This window comes from Pan troglodytes, chromosome 23 (assembly GCF_028858775.2).
Source record: "Pan troglodytes isolate AG18354 chromosome 23, NHGRI_mPanTro3-v2.0_pri, whole genome shotgun sequence".
NCBI lineage: Eukaryota > Metazoa > Chordata > Mammalia > Primates > Hominidae > Pan > Pan troglodytes.
In genome coordinates this window covers 28318470-28335963 of record NC_086016.1, presented here as the reverse complement: position 1 = coordinate 28335963, position 17494 = coordinate 28318470, and the positions used below count along the sequence as shown (strand labels likewise).

General features: G+C 46.1%; 1 protein-coding gene and 1 long non-coding RNA gene across 14 annotated transcripts in view; one reads left to right on the top strand and one right to left on the bottom strand.

Annotated features, from left to right (window-relative positions):
* Positions 1 to 8890, bottom strand: part of SEZ6L (seizure related 6 homolog like) — a 221498-nt gene extending 212608 nt beyond the window's left edge. For all 8 annotated transcript variants that reach the window (XM_016939845.3, XM_016939846.3, XM_016939847.3 and 5 more), the window contains exon 1: positions 8456 to 8890. In XM_016939845.3, the coding sequence (XP_016795334.1) occupies positions 8456 to 8549 (94 nt within the window). In that variant the 5' untranslated portion in view covers positions 8550 to 8890. The remainder of the gene's footprint in view (positions 1 to 8455) is intronic.
* A 26-nt stretch (positions 8891 to 8916) lies between these two features.
* LOC104003723 (uncharacterized) lies at positions 8917 to 16283 on the top strand. 6 transcript variants are annotated; one of them, XR_010156014.1, is made up of 6 exons: positions 9239 to 10395; positions 11312 to 11440; positions 13701 to 14170; positions 14254 to 14398; positions 14917 to 15058; positions 15778 to 16283. It is a non-coding gene; the product is annotated as an uncharacterized LOC104003723 (long non-coding RNA). The 6 variants fall into 6 exon arrangements; XR_008541808.2 differs by having other exon boundaries at positions 13701 to 14398; positions 15778 to 15974; positions 16061 to 16283; XR_008541805.2 differs by lacking the exon at positions 9239 to 10395 and adding an exon at positions 8917 to 9216 and having other exon boundaries at positions 13701 to 14398.
* The last annotated feature ends 1211 nt before the right edge of the window (positions 16284 to 17494 follow it).

Here is a 17494-nt window from a genome sequence, read left to right as displayed (position 1 = left end):
GAGGAGGGAGCTATGGCTTGATTTCCACTTCTACCAAAGCCTCTTTCATGCAGTCAGTCTTCCATGGCCACATAATGTAAATGTCCCATGTAGGTAATAGACGCCAGTGGTTTACTGAAAACAGATACCCTTAAAACTTCCATTGCCACACTCCTTGGGTCTCAGGACATAAACTTGAGAGGGATAGGGATTCCATTTTTCTTGAAAGTAGGTGGAAGTCACTTTAGCATGGGAGTCAGAAGACATGAGTGAGGGGTTCAAGTCCTGGCTCTGCCACTCACAGTTGGGACTTTGAGTAAGCCCTTTCTTGTCTCTGGGTCTCTTTCCTCAATAAAATGAAAATATCAGGGAGAGGATTGAGGCAGATAAGAATCCCAAATAACTGCTAGAATCTGATTAATATTACAGACACCAAGGAGGCCTATTCTAACTATACAACCTCTCTCCCATATCATATTATCCCTGAGAAGTGGGCAGATCATAGACCCTCACTCCTATGCAAGGCCCGGTGCCAGCTCAAGGTGACAAAGTGGCTTGACTAAGGATACACATCTAATAAGAAGCAACAGACTGAAACCCAGGCTGCTCTGACTCTAGAGCCTGGGTTTTTATTCACTTTGCTATACTGTCCCAGTTTTCAGCTGGGCATTTGCTGTTTTTGCAGCTGCCGGAGACTTAAGAGAAGGCAGATTCAACAATAAGCAGTAGGATGTCCAGAAGGTTTCTGCTTTGAAATGAGCTTAGGCACAGGGCAAACAATTGCATCCAATATTTCCTTTGGAAAGAAAGATGGCTTTAGTGAGGACCCGATGAATGGCCTATCTTGTGGTTTTGTGTTTGCACAAAGGTTTTTTCTTTTCTCTTTACAAAGTGTATTTCTCTCCTTCCACTTTTTAATTTTTCTTTCTCTTCCTCCTTTTTTGTAGAGTTACTTAGTGATTTCACATCTATTATCTCATTGGTTTTCCTCTACAGCAATCCTATGAGGTTGGACACTATTATTATTCCCATTTTTCAGATAAAAAATCAAGGTTTATACAGGCTGCCTAAGACCACACAGGATAGGAGAGTCAGGAATTAAATTCAGATGTCAGGACTCTAACTTCACCTCCCCAAAACTAAGATTAAGAGGAAAAGTAATTTAACATAATGGGTTGAGAATTTATACTGGATTAGATACAGGCTAAGGGGCATATGAATGAGTAAGATTCAGTTGAGGTTTTCTAAGAGTTCATTGTTTAGGGGGAGGGAGTTATGTAAATTGGCAACTCAGGCATTATCAGTGTATGAATTACCCATAGTAGAGGGATAAAATGTGATAAGGGGCCAAGAGGATCATTCATAATTGGCATAGACAGGAGAGGAGCAAGAGAAGACTTCACAGAAAAGGAGAATTAGGACTGGGTTCTGAAGGATGAATAGAAGTTTACCAGGTTAATAGTAGAGCAATAATGGCAAATTTTTATTGAGTGCTTGCAATGAGCTATGAATATGCACATATATTGACGAGTCTTAACAATCTTGTAATGTAAATCTAATCCTCTCATTTTATATGTCAGGCCAAAACAGGCCTAGAGAACTAAAGTAAATAGCTCAAGATCATACTGTTAAAATCAGCCAGTTGGGAACTTGATTTAGTCCTCTCTACACAACCAGCTATGCGCTCCTCTAGGATGACAGTCCAGGCTGCAGGAATAGCATGAGTAAGATGAGAATAAGGCTCACGCACAAGCCATCAAAGTAGGTATGAAAGAGGCTGGGATAAACTGTTTTCTGTCTCAGAAAGCTGACTTGGGACACCTGGCATTTGCCACTGGATGAGAAAGCATCTCTCCTCTTGGAGTCCTGTCAAACCACCTTGATCTCCAGGCTTGCATCAGCTCTCCATTTCCATTTTGCTCTGTGCTATGTGATACCCACATCTTCATGCCCCAGTATTTAGAACAAGCGTGGGCTTTGGAATCAAAAAGTTCTGGGGTTGAATCCTGACTCCACCGCTCATTGTCCATGAGACCCTGAGCAAGTGCTTGTACCGTTCTGACCCAGTTGCCTTATCTGTAAAATCTAGTTTATCATACCACCTGATAGGAACACATGAGGATCAAATACGTGAATACAGGAAAAGCACAAAGACAGCCTCCTGGCACAGAGTAGGTCCACAATCAATGGCAAACAGCAGTGTTATATTTGCTATAATGCTGGCTATAACAAGCCCAGGAAGAAACACATGGGGGTGTTTGAGGTCTTCAGCCTTCCATGGCAGCACTTACTTCCTCAAGGACTGATTTCTTGGTATGTGCAAAGCATCTTAACTCTCTTGTCCCATCCCAGCCCTGTAAGGACAGCTTGATGAATGTGGTAGTGATTATTGTGATCCATTTTACAGAAGGAAAAATTGAGACTCATAGATAGGAAATGGTTTAGGTTAGGTCCTGAATTTAGGGGCTTACAGAAACCAATTTTATACAATGTGAGTTCTCCATTAATGGTTGGGTGACCTGGAAACTTGAGAAATTGCAAGCAGTCACATAATCTCGGTGCCAACCAATGAAACAGCTGGACTGCTCACTCTCTTTTACGAGGTCTTCTCCTTTCCTCAACTGGAAAGAATAATCCCTATGTTCATCTTTTTTGCGAACTACTGAGGGTTGGTTTTGGTTTCTGTCCTGTCAGTCTTTGGAGTTTGGTGCACTTACCCATCCAGACTATCTGCACATTAATGGTGAAACGGTCTTTCTCACACGTTTCATTTAGAAATACAGAAGGACCCAGCTTGGAAGGCACCAAGAATTTAAACCTTACCTATGCATAACTCAGCTTCTCTAAGCCTTGGTTTCCTCATCTATAAAATGAAATGATATTGTTAAAATTAATTAAAATAACCAACGTAAGTGCCTGAGATATAGTAAATGCTCACTAACTATAATGATTGTGAATTAATTGCCTATAAATAAAATTGTAACCTGTTTTACCTTATGACTCACTTCAATTTGACCAGCTTTACTTAAATGCTTGCTATGTGTGCCAGGGACTGTGTTAGGCATTGAGTACACATCCCATGCGCATCTGGCAAACATACACCATCCCTTCCTATGAACCATCAGAATCTGCACGTGGTCTTGGGGAATGCAGGATATAAAAGGTAGTAGTGGGACTTGATGTCATGATTCTGACACCAGCCTGGATCTGAGGCTGGACTTCAATCCCTTTGTGATGTTAGGCATTGCTTAACCTCTCAGTACCTCAGTTTCCCCAGTCCATACAATGCAGATAACAACTGCATCTCTCTCATGGGCTATTGTGAGAATTCTCTGCACATATCTATATAAAGCACTTATTATAAGGCTTGGCACAAAATCAACACTCAATAAATGCTGTTTGCATTGCTTAAACTCAGTCCTTGCCATGTTCTAGTAAATTATATCTCGTGCATCCACTGACCTCCTCCCAACTCACCATACTTTTACCCTTTCCTCAAAGCAGTCCTATTCCCTGCCCTGCTCCCTATTGTCACAGCCACCAAAGGGATGCTTCTAAGGAACTACAGTAACCAGAGGATTATGCAAACATGCAAATCCACTAAAGCAGTGTTTACCCAGGGCTGTGTGATGCTGTCTGTGCTCAGCAGCTGGGCCTCGCTCCCTTCTGAGAAGATTCCTTCGGTGTCATCACAACCTCTAGTGGACAATAGCGAACACCGCGGCTCAAAGTCCTTTGTTCCAGCTGTCGTCTACCCAGCCCGTGAAGTTCAGGGGAGAGCAGGGAGGACAGGCAGGTCCGACAGATTATCTTTTTTTTGAGCGTGAGCATGTGCACCTGCCTACTTTCTCCTCCCACTCGCTCCTCTGTTTCCTCTCTCCAATTCCGCGGGGGTGTGATGTGTTCTGAGAGTGAAGCCTTCAGGATTTTCCTTATCCTACTGTAGAAATTTCTCCTCTGGCTGCTGGTACCTGTCCTATCCCCTTCAGGGCCAGTTCAAATGCTACGTGCTCCAGGAAGCCTTCACTGACCACCCCTGGTGAGAATTAAACACATCCACGTGAGGTCCCATAGATGTCTGATATCCCCCCACCAAAGAACTTACCACATGGCATGGATGGTAGTAGTTTACCTGCAGATGTCTCTTGCTAGGCTGCCATTACTGGGGCAGGAGCCTTATCATATTATAGTACTCCAGCACCCAACACAAGGTCTACCGCATGCGTAGTGCTATAGATCAAGTGTCTGTGTCCCCCCTAAATCAATACGTTGATGGCCTTATCACCAATGTAATGACATTTGGAGGTGGAGCCTTTGGGAATTAATTAGGTTAAAATGAAATCATAAAGACAGGGCCCCCATGATAAAGATTAGTTCATTTCTAAGATGAGGAGACCCGGGCTCTCTGTCCCTCTTGGCCATATGAGAATTCAGCTAGAAAGTGGCTGTCTGCAAAGCAGAAAGAGAGATGCCAGACACTCACCAGATACTGAGTCTGTTGGCGCCCTGAGCTTGGACTTCCCAGCCTCCAGAAATGTGAGAAATAAATTTCTGTTGTTTAAGCCACCCTATCTAAGGCATTTTTGTTATAGCAGGTTGAACTAAGACACATAGGAAGTGCTCGGTAAATTCAAATGAATGAATGAAAAGGCAAATATCTTTTTCCAGAAGACTTGCTTCTTATGTCTTCTTCCCAACCATTAACCTGCTCTCCTGCATCCGCTCGATCTCCAGTACCATGAACTCTGATTCCTGATGGTAATATTTAGATTCAAAAAGAAATAGCATGAGAGTTTGGAAGGGAAGGGTGTCCGCACCAGGCAAGGTCAAATTCTCATCTGCCAAAGGTGAGAATACAGGTAACTGGAGTTATTCACTATGCCCTTCAACCCCTTTCTACTTTAGCCTGAATAATCCCAATATTTACACCAACATCTGCTTCATGCCAATCGCAGAGATTTGTTTTCTTGGTGTCTACTAATAGGAGCAGTTTGCCCTTTGGAAAGCAGGGAAAGAAAGAAAGAAACATTACTTGAGCACCTACTCCGTGCCAGCTGCTTTTACATGCATTATGTAATCCCTGCAACCATCCTTCCAGACTGGTATCATCAGTCCTCCTTGCCCTGCCCCCATTCCTCAGATGGTGAAATGGGAGTTCAGATAAAATAGTTCTGCTGAAGGCCATGTGTTAATAGACAATGGAGCTGGCCTCTGGACCCAGGTCACTCTAATTATGGAGCTGCACTTCTTTTCCTGGACTTTATAAATCTAATTCCAGTGCCCAGCTCAGTCAAACTCCCCAGAACAGCCTTTCCACAGCCTTTTGGATGTTTTGCAATTTGGCTTCATGAAGGAAACTGCAAAAATACAAAAAGGGCAGTTGGATTGACATTTTCCTTGGAGCATTCTCCGGGCTTCTTTTTACCTTTTCTTTCTCTTTTTCACTGCATGTGTCAAGGGTGACCAATAATTTTTCTCTGAGAAACAGTAATAAAATGTAGTAATCAGAAAGAGGGAGGGGAGAGATGATAGCAAGGCCTCCAGGCTGAGAGGAGCTCCATTCTGCTGACCTTTGGTGTTGCACACACCTGGTTGTTCCACAGGTCAGAATTCCCCTCTCTTCTGCCCTTAGTCGCCAGCTAGATCTTGGAGCGCCCCTAGTGGAGGTCTGCACAGTAGGTATATTGGATAAATTGTCTCTGGACAGAATAGGAGGGCCAGTAAATCGAGCTCATTTGAACAGCTTGCAGGAATGGACTTGTAAGCAAAAATAAGAAAACAAGCCACTCTGATCAGAAAATATCCTTTTGCCTTGGAAGGGGAAGGAAAGGAATGTAACATTATTTTCTTAATACCTAACTGAGCCATATGAACACAAGATGAATCCCTCAAGCTTAGATACGGTGGCCCCTGGCAGGAACGGGCAAAACTCTATGGAAAATAATGCCAATCCATAATGAAAATAGTCTTTAAGTGAATCTAACCACAACACACGTTAGAGACTGGGGAAGCAGCAAATTTGAGTCTTATTGAGCAATACAGAATTTGCCTTATTAATTCAAGAGAAAAAGAAAAGAAATTATTCTTAGGCTTTGCAGTCTTTGCATGTAGTTACAATTATTCCCCATGTGCATATCTTAGACAATAAGGAGGCTCTTCAAAAACAAGTTATACTTTATACTTATTCATGCCTTACAGCGAAATGGCCCAGAGAACCACGTGACCTGCATAAGAATGTAGCAACAAGTCCCTTTTGAGTATTTACAAATCCCCTCACTTCACCGCAAGCAGAAGAACTAGTTCGCAACAACGAGTTAGGTGAATGGTTCTCCATCTGACATTAGTGGATGTTGGGCTCTATATTAAAAATAGAATTTATTGTGGAAGGTCAATTGTCTCCAAATGCACCACCAGACTCGGCAATGCTCATTGGCCAGTATCACTCCCTCCTTATGACTCAGAGTCAGAACCACACACTTATTAATGAGCTTTCTGAAGTAGCACATCACTTGACTTTAATTTGGTGGTGACCTGAAGTCAATTTTTAAAATATGCTGGCTAGCCACGGTGTTGAGCAGTTGGAAAAATAGTATGAAATGTCTTAAAAATTAAAACACACACATGTCTCCCCCTGCTTTTACAATGTGTTTGCAGCCCGTGAAGGAAACAGAATAGGAAATCCTTGTCTTAGATGACAATTCAATACGTGCCATTAAGACAATTTTTTTTTTCCCTGCAAGGTGGTGTATTGGAGAGTGGAGTTCTCAGAGGTAGAACTGCTTTAGAAAATCCAGTAAGCTGCTGGGTAGATTCAGGTTCTTTTTATATGTGTGTTAGTCACAACACAGATTCAAAAGGGGGTGGGGGAGGGAGAGCTGGACTCAGTTCAAGGCCACCAAGCCATTGTTAGAAAGAGACAGCTAATTAAGAAAGGCCATGCTGTGGTGGAAACGATTTGTTTAAACCAAATCTCTTTCCCTATCTTTCCCAGAGAAACTGTCCAGACCTGGTGTAAATTGTGGACATTATTGCCTCATAAAAAAGGGGTGGGGGTTCTTCAATGATATGCTTTGTTAAACAAAAGGTGATGAACAATTTCCTTTGCTCTGCACTCTGGGCTCTACATTTAAAAAGATGGGGAGATGGGGGATAAAATGCCTGATTTATGCTGAGGGGGGCACTCCAGGCCACCGGGAAGGGTTGAAGGGAAAGGGACCCAGAGCCGGGGGCCCATGGAGCTGAGAGCTGTCCAGGGCCTTTGGTGCTGAAAGCAGGTGCGCGCGCTGGGGGTCCAGAACTCCCCGGAAAAGAACACCGCCTGTCCCCCAACTCCGAGTCAAGACGGTGCAAATGACAGAGGCGGAGCCCCAGATGAGCATAGTGCCTGCGCTCCCTCTGTCTTCAGCCTGGGCAGACCCTGCAGCTGTCTGCTTTTTTACACGTGAGGAGCGCATTTCTGGGACCTTGCAAGAAGGCCGGGTCCTGTGGCCAACTAACGCTCCCATTGATTTTCGGGTCTCCTAGGTGCCTGAGAAAACCCCCGAAGCTCTGAGGGTTAGCTTTGGGTGAGTTAGGCGTTGCACCCCTCTCTCTATCTGGCCCTCTCCCCCACCCATAACTTTTCCTGGGGTACCTTACCGGGGTGGAGAGAGGGTATGGTTCCAGGTCTGAGAAAGAGGAGCTGTCATTCTCTGCTAAACTTGGGCCCCTCTTCCCATTCAACAAACACGTGGTAGATGAAACTAACACCCCTCACCCCCATTCCTAACAGTGATCAGAGATGCTAGGCAGTAGGGGAGAGAGTAGAGGGGAGCCCGTTCAGGTTCCCAACTGCTAACTAACATCTCTTCTCCCTCCCCTACCAAGTTCTCAGAGCCCTCAGCCCCCTCCACCGGCCTCTAGCGAAAGCCACACCCAAGTCCGGTATCCTGACGCTTGGCTGAGATCGATCCAGGAACACAGACCCTCGGGGTAGCCTGAACCAAAGGAGTCAAGGGTTTCTGTGGTGTCGGGGGGAGCGGCAAATGCACTGTTTGAGTCTAGTCCTCAGTTGCAGGGTGGGTCAGCTTCTCACCCCCCTTCCTGTCCTCTCCCGGAGAGGAAGATAATTATCTGGCACCCAGCCCCGGGTGCGGTTGCAGAGAAGCGCCGGGAATTTGGGGTTTGGAGGCGACCCCACTCCAAGGAGATCCTCTTTGGCTGCAAAGGAGAATCAGCCCCACAGCCGGGGAAGACCGAAAGGGAGCCCGCAGCCGAAGCAGGGAAGCGCCCGAGTCCTTCAACACATCCCCGCCTCCACACTCCCATCAGCCCGGGCCAAGGGGACGTGCGGTTCCTAGCCCCGATTTTGGACAGCCACCACCGCTTCCCATCCCGGCGGGTGGTGCCTGAGTCGCCCTGGTCAGCCCCGACCCCTGGCTGCCCCGCTCTCCCGGCAACTTTGCCCCCTGCCCGCCCCGCCCCTCGGGGCGCTTACCTCGCTCCAGCGCTGCCGCCGGGCTCCCCAGGAGCAGAGCGAGGAACAGCGAGATCCCGCGGAGTCCCGCGGCGGGCGGCCGGGCCGCGGGCATCGTGGCTGCAGGGGGCGCGGAGCCGCTGGCTGTGGGGCGGGCGGGCGGCGAGGGAGCTGGGGAAGGAGGGCGGCGGTGAGCGAGAAAGGGGAAGCGGGAGCGAGGGAGGAGGCCGCGGGCCGGGGCAGCTTCCGGAGCCCCCTGGGCGGACGCGCGCTCAGCCCCGCGGTCGCTCTGGCCGAGCTGCGCCGGGCGCGGGCGGGCGAGTGAGGAGGAGCCGGCGAGCGAGCGAACGAGCGTGGAGCTAGCGGGAGGAGGGAGGGGGCTGGGGCCGAGTCTGTGCCGAGCGAGTGCAGGGAGGGAGGGGGCGGGCGAGCGGGCAGTGAGCTGGAGGGGCCGCGGCGGCACCGGGGGTGCCAGCCGCCTCCTCTGGCCGCCGGCCCGTCGGCCCTGCAAAGTTTAACGCCAATTCCCCTTGCGTCCTGGGAGCCGAGCGTTTTCTCTCCCTGCTGACGCTCCCAGCAGCTCTGCCTGGCCAGGCCAGGCTGGAGAGCACCCGGACCATTTTCCAGACGGTGAGATGGAGCCCTGGAAACCGAGCTTATGAGCAGCCCGGAGCTTTCCATTGCCTGCCCAGCCTTCCAGATACATCCCAGTTCCAGTTCTTTCCAGAGCCCTCTGGGATCCAGCCAGCCTGCTTCCCCGCCAGGGCCCCACTGCTTCCAAAGTGAGTCCCCATAACCTAGAAAGTCTGTAACTCTGTGGATCTGGTGACAGCTGTGAATCTACTAGAACACTACACATAGCCACAAAATCGTGCATCTAACACGAGGGAGTCTGGACCCCTCTGAAGCCCAATCACGAACTCTAAATTAAGATCCACCTCCACTTTTTAATCTGAGCCCTGTCTCCCATAACCCCTCTGCCGGCAGGGCACTAGCGCTGCGAGGCTTCCTCTCAGGTCAGCCGCTTGCCTCTTCCTGTGTACCCGCTTCCCTATCTGAGCAGGACTACAAGGCCCACCTCTGCAGCATTCTTGCCCAGGCCTGAGTCTCAAGCAAAGTCTTTTCTCCACAAATAGAGGTAGTGAGGGACAATCAATGAGGGAGACAAACAGATACTTGGGGACAGACATTGGCAGAGAGCTAGGTGGGGACAAGCTTATGCACAGTCCTGGAGACTGACTGTCTCTCCCTGCGTAGCCTTGGCAGACCGGTCAGGCTTTACAGGCCTCTCACCCAATTTAGAAGCTGTACTCCTCCCCCCACCCTACCTTGCCATACTATCTACACACTGCAGCCTGAACAGGCAGAGGGAGCAGATGGAGAGAAGGTTGCAGGCAGCAACAGGGGGAGGAATATGTCTTTAGCAGCGTGGTGGAGCCGGGAGTCCCTAGAAAGAATGGGTGGGGGAGGTGAACACTGGATGGAGGAGGGAAGGAGAAGCACTCTGGCCCAGGGTTTCAGAAGACGCTCCACACCCAGAGCTTCCCCATTTACTCACTCAAACAATGCTCTTTTACAGGCCACTGACTATAGGCCCAGACCTGCCTCAGGCTTTGGGGGACAGAGAGCCCCCCCATAAAATCCTATCTTCAGCTGCAAGAGGTTTCCATTCCTGGCAGTAAACCCAACTGGCTTTTATAAAGAAGGTGGCTGAGGCAGGGATGCAGGAGGGCTGATTTCTCCCTTGGAGAAGATGAAGCACTCCATGCTTTACTGTATGAGGCTGCCAGCTCTCTGTGGAATGACCTTGCCTGTTTGTGGCTATACGCTCAGGCTCTGTATAGTATAATGCAGGCATGCAGTGGGTGCTGAGTGAGACTTGTTCAATGGAAACCTAAAGAAGCAAGAAAGATGGAGGAGGAGGGGAAAGGGAAGAAAGCGAGCGAGAGAAAAACGAAGAGGTAGGTTAGCTCCATACTTGGAGGCAAGGAAACTATTTTTAATTCCTAGGTTCAGGGGTACTTGTGCAGGTTTGTTATGTGTGCAAACTTGTGCAATGGGAGTTTGTTGTACAGATGATTTCACCAACCAGGTATTAAGCCTAGTACTCAATAGTAATTTTTTTCTGATCCTCTCCCTCCTCCTGCCTTCCACCCTCTGGTAGGCCTCTGTGTGTGTTGTTCCCCTCTATGTGTCTGTGTGCTCTCATCATTTAGCTCCCACCTATAAGTGAGAACTTGTGATATTTGGTTTTCTGTTCCTGCATTAGTGTGCTAAGGATAATGGTCTCCAGCTCCATTCATGTTTTTGCAAAGAACATGATCTCATTCTTTTTTATGGCTGCATAGTATTCCATGGTGTATATGTACCATATATATGCTCATTCATTGATGAGCATTTAGGTTGATTCCATGTCTTTGCTCTTGTGAATAGTGCTGCAATGAACATACGTGGGCATGTGTCTTTATAATAGAACAATTTATATTCCTTTGGGTATATGCCCAGTAATGTCAGACAACCTACAGAATGGGAGAAAAATTTTGCAAACTATGCATCTGCAAAAGTCTAATATCCAGCATCTATAAGGAACTTCAACAAATTTACAGGAAAAAAACCAAACAACCCAACTGAGAAGGAAACTATTGTGTAAAGAATCCACTGTTTGCCAGGTGCTGTCCCACACCGAGCATGGTCTCTCATTTCAATTTCATAATCGTCCTGAAAACGAGGTGTGGTTATTGCCATCTGAAAGATAAGTATCTGATTTTTTGTGGGGGGTCCCAACCCAGCCAAGGTCACTCAGTCAGGAAGCAGTGGGATTTGGCAGATTCAAGGCCAGCCCTGACTACAGAGCCAGAACCCATTTCACCTTCACAGGCTACTTCCCAGAAATTTGGTGGCTGCCTCTGTGCTATGATTTGATTGCTACCTGCTGAAGCTTCAACCTCTCATCACTACCAGAAGGGCCACATCACTAAAAGTCCATCAAAGGGGTTACTCACTTTGGTAAGTACATTGAACTTCTAGATCATTGCTTGCATGCAGGTGTCTTATGTGGAAGAAGTGACACTGTAAACCATTAACCCATTGAACATGTGGACCGTGATTTACTCATTCCATTTGCTGGCTAAAACAAGGCACAGAGAAAAGTCTTGAGGAAATGGGACACAGACCTCATTATCTGAGATTGTGATGTTGGGAACATAAAGTGATTATTTAGGAGCAGTATCAAGACTATTTTTGGAAGAAGAAATAGCATAATAGAAATAGAATTCTGAAAGGGACTAGAACAGTTTGCAGATGAAAATCTGCAATCACAATTCTGATAGCCATTTTACAGATGAGGAAACTGAGGGCCAGGGAGGCAAAGTAACTTGCTTGATATCACACACTTGGTTTACCTGTTACCTTTTACTGTTTCCATGGCAGTGATGTTGTGGTCTGTCTAATAGGGCACGTCCTGCCTAGATTCTGGTGTCAGGGTGAGCTTCCTGCTACCCAATGCCACCTGGGGAGATAATTTTAGCTTCTCTGCAGATTAGATGATGTGTGCCTACAATTCTATTCACCTTATATTTTGCCATGTGATAAACAGAGCATCAGCTCTTATGCGGTTAAAATTAGTGCAGTGGTGACAAAGGGTTATATCCTAGCCTTGCCTCTTCCTTATAGGATGACAAGGGCAAGTTACTTAACCTCTCTGAGCTTTATTTTCCTCTTCTGAGAAGTAGGGATAAAAATAACACTTATCACATGGAGTGATTGACATAAATGGATAATAATATCCTCGTGGATGAGGGGATATTATGGCACTTATTTCCTAGGGCTATAGAGAAGATCCCATGAACTGATGGACTAAAGGCTAATGCTGTGTGATATTAAGTGAGTCACCAGTCTCTCTGGTACTCTGTTTCCTTATTCATCTACCCACCTATCTACACAGCCACCTATTTGTCCATATATTTACTAGTCCATGCATCCATCCAACAATTTATCTATCCCTCTACCTACCCTTCCTTCTTTCCTCCCTTTCTGTCTTCTTTTCTTCCTTCCCTCCTCCCTTCCATTCATCCATTCATCTACCCATCCATCCACTCAACCACCCACCCACTCATCCATCTGTCCATCTATCTACAAATACTGTTTGAGCATTTACTATTTATTGAATGGCTACCACGTGGCAAGCAGTGCTGAGTGCTGTGGATGCAACAGACTCTGTCTCTGGCTCTCCAGGGCTGACAGTCTAGTGAAGTCTGGCAACACAAGGGCCCAAACCACTTCCAAAATTAATGCTGTATGCCAGGGGAGGCAGTTTAGCAGAGCAGTTAAAAGCCTGGACCTTCAAACCCAACAAGCCTCAATTTAAATGGTTTATCTGCCACTAACTAACAGTGGTGTGATTTTGAACAACTGAATTAACCTTCCAGTAATCATTTCAACAAAAGGCTATCATTTAGCAATCAATGACACAATCATTATAAAGCACTTAGGATAGTGCATATGTCAGGCACTGTTCTGGGCACTGATAATACACAGTGAACAAGACAAAGTTCTTGCTCTCTAGAGCTTATTTTGTACAGATGAGAAATAGACCATAAAGTCATTAATAAATAGGAATTTCAGAGAGCTTTAATTCTATGAGGAAGATAAAGCAAGGTGATATGAGAGTAAAAGAGGCAAATTCTTTTTGAATGATCAGGGATGGGTTCCTAGAATAGGAGACATTTAAGTAGAGAAAGGAATGATGAGACAGACACCAAGCGCAGATTGCAGCACATTCCTGGTGGAGAACACAGCAAGTGCAAGGTCCTGAGGCTAAAATAGCATCATTGCAATTAATGGAAGTCATTGTCGTCATGTGTCTGTGATCCCATTTCTTTGTCTACTCAGATTATGATTAATCAGGGGCTTGATTTTGAGGTCATCAGACAGTCTATGCTCAGTGACTACTTTCTCCATCAACGCACATTTATTCACACCCCCGCCCTGCCAAACCTTGCATCATGTATCCCCCTTAGGAACACCTGGTTGATGGAAAGATTTTAATCACTGAGAGAAAAAAAGAGAAAAATCTTTTGTCTTAGGGTAAAAATGAAATACAAAAAAAAGTCATCTTAAAAGATAAGAAGAAAATGAAAAGAAACAAAAAAGTCCCAGCAATAGTATGTCTCAGTGGACAAACCCACCGTGGATCTTTCAAGGGAAGGCAGAGTATCCAACCAATGTCTCCATGATCTATTTTCAATTTGGTCTTTGTAACTTGCAGATGGGCCTGTGCAGTGTCATTCAGGAAGCCCGTGGTACTCACATCACTCTGGCCAGACGCTAACAAGAAAATGATCCACTGTGACGCAGCCGACCCCATCCAGTGCATCCACATTACCTGGAAAGAAGCAATTATGCCCCTTTGGTTTCCTTGGAAATGCTTGGTCTGTCTCTACCATCCGCCCTGGCTCTTGAGAAATACTCATGCACGGTAGAGCTTTGACAGGGAGACAATGTGTTTATTTTCCAACTGAAAGTTTACAGAATACAAAGTGAGCCTGTAAGATGGTGGCCACTCTCCAGAGGCTTGTTGGTCAGACAGGAAAGAAAACCAGTGCACCATCAGGAACGTGGAGGAGGCTGAAAGAGAGGGACAAACATATTGGATTGGATCGGGCCCCCACAGTCAAGTTCCTGCAAACCAAGCTGGGAGATTTTCCTGACTAAGGGTTATGTTCTTGGGCCTCAAAGGTGAGAAGAAAAATCAATTAAAGATACTGTGTATATTTATACACTCTTTTGGCATTATAAACTGTAACACATACATTTTTCAGTCCATAAAGAACAGGCTGCATCAGCACAGCAGCACACATCTATGAGTTATTCTAAGACTTTTGTGTTTGGGGACCCCATGAGGTCACGTACCCTCTGGAATCAGCAGGTTTATTTGGAATCAGACATATCAGAACTCTGTCCTATGTGAGTAACTTTTAAATGTGGATTTACTTGTCTGTATAAGGTGAAGACTATTAATAACTACTTCCTAGGGTTATTATGGAAGTAAAAGAGGGGATGCATGTTCACTGCTGAACTGATTGTCCAGCCTGTAGTAGGTGCTCAATAAACAGGAGCAATGATCATGCATTATATAAATTGTATATGAAAAATAGAACCCAAATGCTAGAAAAATCTCTTCTCTCATAGGGTTTATTATGTGTATTTATGGGTGTCTATACCCAGAGGAAAGCCCAGCTGGGGTTAAGGGTGCAGAATAAGTAAAACTTCCAAACCCATCAGGGGCTTGGTCAATCTGACCCATTTTTTGTGTGAGCCTCCTCACTCGAAATTAACTAAGGCAGCACTGCTCTGTTCAATTACAGGAACATTCTCCAGCCCTTCGACTTCCTCTCAAATCTCACCACTCTCTTAGTATGGAATATTGAAAAGGCCATACTGGGTCAGGTCCCTACTGATCAATAGCCTGTCCTTTCTCTCAGCTCCCCAGCCAACGCCCAGCTTCTGTGCCGGGGAGGATACAGGAGGACAGACACAGCTTCTGTGTCAGGAGGAGGGAAGAAGGACTAATGTCTGTGGACACTCTGAGGCTCACAGGGAGAAGCCACACACTCGCAGCACCAGGTCTGTGGTTTTTCATGACCCTACACTGTCCCCTAGAAGGAAGTACCACCCAGCAGAAACAGAAGCCAAGGAATTTCCCCATAGAGATCATGGCATGGGCTTGAGTTCAAGAACTCAATGGACAGTGGGCAGAAATTGGAAAGCCCAGAGCCTCCACCACTAACTCCTGTGTGACTTCTGTAAGTCCCTTGCCCTTAATTCATCCATATGAAAAATTAGGAAAAATGATCTCTCACTTCTGAAATTCAATAATTCTATGATGTCAGCAACTAGACCCAAGAGACGATGAGTTCTGCTACAGTTGTCTTGATGAAAGTAAAAGCTGACATTTTTTTAAGCAGCTGCTTAGAGTTTACCACTTGAGATTTCATGTAATCCTTACAACCACTCTAGAAGGTTAGTATTATTATAACCCAAACTCCTACCTTATCCTGTAGGACCCTTCTGATCTGGTCTCTCCTCCCTGTTTGGCCTTATCTTGTACCTCCTTTTATAAAACCCCAGCTGCAAGGATTCTAATCTTAGATCTGTCTAGGACTTTCCTCTTGCCGTGTCCCTGCCTGGAAGGCCTTTCCTTCTGATATATAAGCAGCTGGCTCTTCCTCCTCTTTCTGTGGCCAGCTAGACTGGCATCTCATCAGAGAGAACAACCTTGGCTTTAAATCTTTCTTAGCCTCTATCACTATCTACAATTATGTCTCTTATTTATGTGTTTGCAGGTATATTATCTCTGTTCTCCCACTAGACTTTAAGCTCAGTGGATGCCAGGACCCTTAGAACAAAGCACATAGCAAGTTTTCAGTGAAGTCTTGTTAACTTTCAAATGAAGGAATAAACGAATGACTGTATTTCCACTTCGCAGATGAGTAAACAGAGGCTTGGAGGGGTGATGAAATTTGCCAACAGTCATCAATCAGTAAGTGTGACAGAAGTAGGACTGGAACCCAGGGCTGTCTGACCTCTGGCTTGAGTCTATAACCGCTTGGCCATACTGCCTTTCAGTTCCAGGAACAGGTGATGCTTCCCGGCAGTGAGACTCTAAACCAGCGGGAGTTCCCAGCCAGAGACATGATCTAAGTGCCAATGGCTGAATGTCTGTGAGCATTTCAAGTCATTTTAAGAATAGGCAACATTAGCGGCACCATTAAAGCCTGCTGTTCCTCCAGCCCATCACTGCCATCCCCACCTATTAAAATAATGGTATGAAAAATAAACAGCCTTTATGTACAATTTTATACAGTGCACGCATTGTTTGTTTCTCTTACTGTTTCCATGGCAGTGACGTTTGTTCTCAGGATAACTTCAGGTTTCTGCATGATGGAAGGGAATGGAATAAAATTACTTGAGAGGAAATTGCCAAGCACAGACGTTTTCTTCTTCAGATGCCCCACACTCCAGCACTTAACAGCAGCCACACCCTGAAGTCTTAAGCACAGGATAAAGGCTTCCCCTTAACCTACAGCCTTCCATGGCTCCCCAGTTCCCATAATATGAACCCCACAGATCTAAGCCTGGCTGTAAGACCTTTGCTACCTGGATTCCTCTCCTACCCTTTCACCCTTTGCTATATAGTCCTGCCTATAGGCAACTTCCCTCCTCATTTTGTCCCTTCTCCCTAGAAGTTTTTCACCAACCCACATTTGTTCATGCTGTTCAACCCTGAACAGCTTGGGCTATCCACCTTCCCCCTACCTCTCTACTAGAGAAGACTGCTACTCATTTTTCCACGTTGTGCTTTAGGTGTGACCCTGCACCCGCTTCTTTCCCACGCATTCCTGCATTTGGGTGATGTTTCTTTCCTCACCGCTCCTGTGGCCTTCTCAAGCATTGTGTTTACTCACTGTATGGCCACCCAGACTTCAAGCTGCTTGAGGACAGGAACAGTGCTTATTCAGTGGCTAACAATGTTCCAGGAACATAGTAGATGCTTAACAAATGTTTGTGGAACCAAATTTGAAAAAAATTAATAATCCAGTGGTCTGTGTGGCTGCCTAAGGAAATGGTGTCTGGGTATATCTCCTTCTTTAGGAATAAATATGGAAGATTAAATCAAAGCCCTAGACAGTGCTTCTCAACTTTGATTGCTTCTTGGAATCATCCATGGAGCTTTTAGAAATTCGGTTGCACCCTGAGTTAATTATGTGAGATTCTCCGGGTGTGGGCCCAGGATCTGTATTTTTTTAAAGTTCCAAGGTGATTCCAGTGTGCAGCTGGGACTAAGAACCACTGCACAGAAAGTTCCTGTTCAGAACCATAACCATGGCTTTGCATGAAAGTTTCAGAGACCAGGAGTCTCCTCAGGGGCTGAGTTCACCCCAGAGTCCAAGGACCCAGAGCCAGGACAGAGCTAATCCCCAAACCTGGTTAGAGTGATAACAGCAGCATCGAATGTTGACTAAGCACCCTTGTGTGCTTGGCACATGCCAGCGTGCCTTC